Source organism: Sorex araneus, chromosome 2, assembly GCF_027595985.1.
Source record: "Sorex araneus isolate mSorAra2 chromosome 2, mSorAra2.pri, whole genome shotgun sequence".
Classification (NCBI taxonomy): domain Eukaryota; kingdom Metazoa; phylum Chordata; class Mammalia; order Eulipotyphla; family Soricidae; genus Sorex; species Sorex araneus.
The window spans coordinates 202,329,147-202,333,890 of NC_073303.1; the positions used below are offsets into that span (position 1 = coordinate 202,329,147).

The following is a 4,744-nucleotide window of genomic DNA, read 5'->3' on the forward strand; positions in this document are numbered from 1 at the left end:
CATGGGGAGACCCCTGATGGGGACCATGGGGAGACTCTGAGGGGGACCACGGGGAGACTCGGGGAGACTGTGAGGGGGAATCATGGGGAGACCCTGAGGGGGACCACGGGGAGACCCTGAGGGGGAATCATGGGGAGACCCTGAGGAGGGCCACGGGGAGACTCTGAGGGGGACCACGGGGAGACTCGGGGAGACTCAGAGGGGGTACTGTGACCAGGTCCTTGCAGGGCAGGTGCGCGGGGCCAGCCGTGGCCCGGGGGAGGGCAGGCCCCTGTGCTGGGGTGCCGGGAGCGGGCTGTGCGCGTGACCGGCCGTGGCTCTGCGTCCCGAGTGGCTCCTGCCCTCTGCCCCGCCGGGAGGGCCGGGTCTGACGTCTGTGTTCCTCTCGCCGCAGATGGGCAGAAGAAAGTGCAGGAAGAGTTCGACATCGACATGGACGCTCCAGAGACAGAACGGGCGGCCGTGGCCATTCAGTCCCAGTTCAGAAAATTCCAGAAGAAAAAGGCCGGCTCCCAGTCCTAGGGGGGGACGGCCCTCCTCGCCACCCGCCGCAAGACGCTGAACTCCGCCATCACCTGTCAAGCAATGACGATGCCCCTAGAGAACACCTGCCCGCGACACGCACCCCCACCCCATGCATGCACCCCGCAGTAGAGCCCCCTAGAGGACGGTGTAGGCACTGCACCGTGAGTGGCTGCAGCTCTGCTCTCCAGATGGTTCCTCCTGCAACCAGCCATGGTCCTTGATGTTGTAATAAAAAGGAGTTGAGATGCCTGACTCCTGCGTCTGCTTCCCTTCCTTCCTCCCAGCAGGCTGGAGGACAGCCGGGAGGGGACACGGCTGCCAGCTGGCCCCTGACCTACCCTGAGCAGCTTCTGGGACAGCTCTGGGCCAGGGGACCTGCAGGGGCCCGGGGCCGTGTCTCTGCTGTGGCCGGCGCAGCTTTGGCTCTGAGCATCACCGGCGTTGTGACTCCCCGGGGACAGGGCCTGGGGGGTGCCTCTGCCCTGGGGCAACGCCCCGGACCCCCACACCCCACTGTTGGGAGTTTGCTGATGCCCCCCTGCAGTTCTCTGGGAATGTTGGGGGTGGAGGGGAGGCCTGGCCTCTGGGACCGGCTGCCTGTGCGGCCACTACCCCCGCCTGGACGGGGCTTCTCTCCCACCCTGACCCTTCCCTCCCACGCCTCACCGGGCTCTGCACACAACCCTGAGGCAGAAGCTAGGGGCCTGGGGGCATGCGGCTTGGGGATCCTCGGCCCCGCGTCTCCTGGGCCTGCCCTGTGGGCTTCCCCACCCCACCCCACCCACCCATGGGGAAGGTCCCCGACTCGAATCTTGCACAGAGAACCCATGGGGGTCTCTTCTTTCTTTCTTCTTTCTTTCTTTCTTTCTTTCTTCTTCTTTCTTTCTTTCTTTCTTTCTTTCTTCTTTCTTTCTTTCTTTCTTTCTTTCTTTCTTTCTTTCTTTCTTTCTTCTTCTTTCTTTCTTTCTTTCTTTCTTTTTCTTTTTCCTTCCTTCCTCCTTCCTCCCTCCCTCCCCCTCCCTCCCTTCTTTCTTTCTTTCTTTCTTTCTTTCTTTCTTTCTTTCTTCTTTCTTTCTTCTTTCTTCTTCTTTCTTTCTTCTTTCTTTCTTTCTTTCTTTCTTTCTTTCTTTCCTTCCTTCCTTCCTTCTTCCTTCCTTCCTTCCTCCCTCCCTCCCTCCCTCCCTCCCCCTCCCTCTCTCCCTCCCTCCCTCTCTCCCTCCCTTCTTTCTTTCTTTCTTTCTTTCTTTCTTTCTTTCTTTCTTTCTTTCTTTCTTTCTTTCTTTCTTTCTTTCTTCTTTCTTTCTTTTTCTTTTTCTTTCCTTCCTTCCTTCTTTCTTCCTTCCTTCTTTCCTTCCTTCCTTCCTTCCTTCCTCCCTCCCTCCCTCCCTCCCTCCCTCCCTCTCCCTCCCTCCCTCCTCACTCCCTTCCCTCTCTCCCTCCCTTCTTTCTTCTTTCTTTCTTTCTTTCTTTCTTTCTTTCTTTCTTTCTTTCTTTCTTTCTTTCTTTCTTTCTTTCTTTCTTTCTTTCTTTCTTTCTTCCTTCTTCCTTCCTTCCTTCCTTTCTTCCTTCCTTCCTTCCTTCCTTCCTTCCTTCCTTCCTTCCTTCCTTCCTTCCTTCCTTCCTTCCTTCCTTCCTTCCTTTCTTTCCTTCTTTCTTTCTTTTTGGGTCACACCGGCGATGCACAGGGGTTACTCCTGACTCTGCACTCAGGAATTACCCCTGGCAGTGCTCAAGGGACCATATGGGATGCTAGGAATCGAACTCGGGTTGGCCATGTGCAAGGCAAACACCCTACCCGCCATGCTATGGCTCCAGCCCCAAGGGGGTCCCTTTCTGACCTGGCTCAGAGGGGGTCTCCTCTGGCAGCGTCCGCTGGCTGCTAGAGAGGGTGCCCCTCCCCGGGGAACTCTCCCTGCAGAGCCGGAGACCCCGGGGGCGGGGCTCTTCCTTCTCCCCCACCCTTCAGTAATAACACCCATGGGGGCTGGGAGGGGAGAGGCGCTGAGGGCTGTGGTGATGGGGGGGTTCCTGGTGCCTCTCCTATACTCCCTGACCCCCATCCCAGCATGGGGCACAATTCCCTTGCCCCACGGGGCCGGGGTGCGGGGAGCTGAACGTTTCTGCTTCTCAGGTGAGCTGAAGAGAGTGGATTCCAAGTGATGGCCGGGTGGGCCCCTTGACTGGGGGACGGGGCCAGAGTCAGAGGCAGGAGAGGAGCTGCAGGTTTCGAGATCTTGTGGACCCCTGGGCTCCAGGCGTTGAAGAGTTCTTCTAGATCTTTCTAGAACCCCAGGTTTCCGGCTTTGAAGCATCTTCTAGGTCCACAGGTGCTTGTGGTATTGGTCCCAGAGGGGAGAGAGCCCAGCCCTGGGCTGCACAGCTCCGTGAGTTGGAGCACCACGGATTCAGTTTTGCTTCGTGCCTGTTTATTGAGCTCCCAGGAAGTGCGTGTGCCAGGGTGCTGCTGAGGCCACCGCCGGTCTGGGTGCTGGCACTTTATCATCGACGACAAAGTGGCGAAGCAGAAGAACAGAGGGGAGCAGCTCCCCAGGCCGGGCTGGTCTCTGTGCCCTGAACAGCTGTCCGAGACCGCCGGGCAGTGGGTCAGCGGACAAGTGACTGGGGCAGCCTGGGAGGAGGAGACTGGCATTGTCCAGACCAGGAGCACAAAGCTGGGGGCTACGGCTCTGCTTCCCGCACTTGGCCAGAGCCGGAAAGGGGGTCCAACGCTGGACACTTGGACCTGGATTCCCATCAGCTTTCAGACTGACCCCGTGAGCCCAAGTCAGCCGACTTGGAGATGTGGCGGGTTCCTGGCCACCAGGGTGGTGACGGGACCGACTGAGAAATCTAGAACGAGACCCTCTAGGGGAGTGAGAGTCACGGGGAACGGCAGCAGAGCAGCAAGGACTCCCCATCATCAGCTCAAGCCCACCCAAGGGACTCTGCTTGCCAAGGCGACCGTCTGTTGGGCCACTGCCCCCGGGAGTAGGGCAGCCCCCCGCCAGGCACTGGGCTCTCCAACCAGAACCTTCCCCTTGGGAATAAGAAGGAATAGTTATGGCCATGGGGCCGGGTCACAAGAAGGAAAGCAGAGGCTGAGGTTGAAGCCGCTCCGGCTGGAGGAGGCTGCCGACACAGTTCTTTCTCTGATGCTGCAAGGAGTCCCTTTGGAGAGACACGTGCAAGGCAACACACGAGGGTTCAGACCTGAGATCGAGGGGCCCTGTGTAATTACAAAAGGGCAGCAGGGTTCTATCTCTCCCGCCGCCCATGTTTGGTAGTGTCACGCCGGTCCCCCCACCCCGGGCAATGGGCAGGCAGGGAAGGAACGAGGGCCAGGCTGGTGGGTCTCAGTTGCAGTTTATTCCATTCCCATCTCCACTCCCCTCTGATTCTCTTCCTGCTTCTCCCTCCCCCAGGCTACTTCCTTCTCCTTCTCCATCTCTCATCGATCTCCTCCTGCCTCTCTCATTCTCCTTCTCCTCTGCCCCCCCTTCTGCTTCTCTCGGCCCCCTCTGCTTCTCTCTCTCGAGCCCCCCTTGCTCTCACTTCTGACTCTGTCTCTTACTTTTGACTCTGACCCCCTCCGCTCTTACAGTCTTAGTTTATACAGCAATCACATAGGGTGGTGACACAAAGGTGGGTTGAACATTAACGAATCAACAAAGAGGGGTAAGACCACTCCCCCAGGAGTTAACAAAATCTCTTCTAAGGATTTTGTTAACTCCAGATTACTAGGAGATCCGCTCAAGGGTGGGATCCCATCCAGGGTGTGTCACTTTCTTCTTTCCTCAGCTAGTAATCCACTTAAATAGCTGTAGTAAATCTACTTTTAATATTTCTAGCAATGTCACTCTGTATGAGCACAGTAAGAGAGATATCAAACTTAAAGTTTGGTTCTTCCTGAGGACATCTCACTATATACTCCAGACCACAGTCCTCAGGCCAGGTTAGTCTTCCTAACCCCAGCAGGGTCCTAGTCTCATTGTTACTTTTGGATCATGATAGCATTTGTCCATGATCATGCCCTCAACTTATAGTTGAGCATTGTGGTGCTTTGGCCTGGCCCTTTTCAATGCCAGGGTAGCTCATAGCTTGCCCTGGGTCCATTCAGTACCTTGTCGGGACCCTGCTTTTGGGGTGCAAGGAACTAAGGGCAACTGAGTTGAGAAAGCAGATGCTGAGGAGTAAATATTATTTGGAGTCAATCAACTCC

General features: G+C 56.8%; 1 protein-coding gene across 1 annotated transcript in view; it reads left to right on the top strand.

Moving 5' to 3' along the window:
- PCP4 (Purkinje cell protein 4) overlaps nucleotides 1-777 on the top strand; it is a 75,420-nt gene extending 74,643 nt beyond the window's left edge. The window contains exon 2 of the mRNA XM_055124544.1: nucleotides 218-777. Coding sequence (XP_054980519.1) covers nucleotides 218-522 — 305 coding nt within the window. The 3' untranslated portion in view covers nucleotides 523-777. The remainder of the gene's footprint in view (nucleotides 1-217) is intronic.
- Nucleotides 778-4,744: the final 3,967 nt, after the last annotated feature.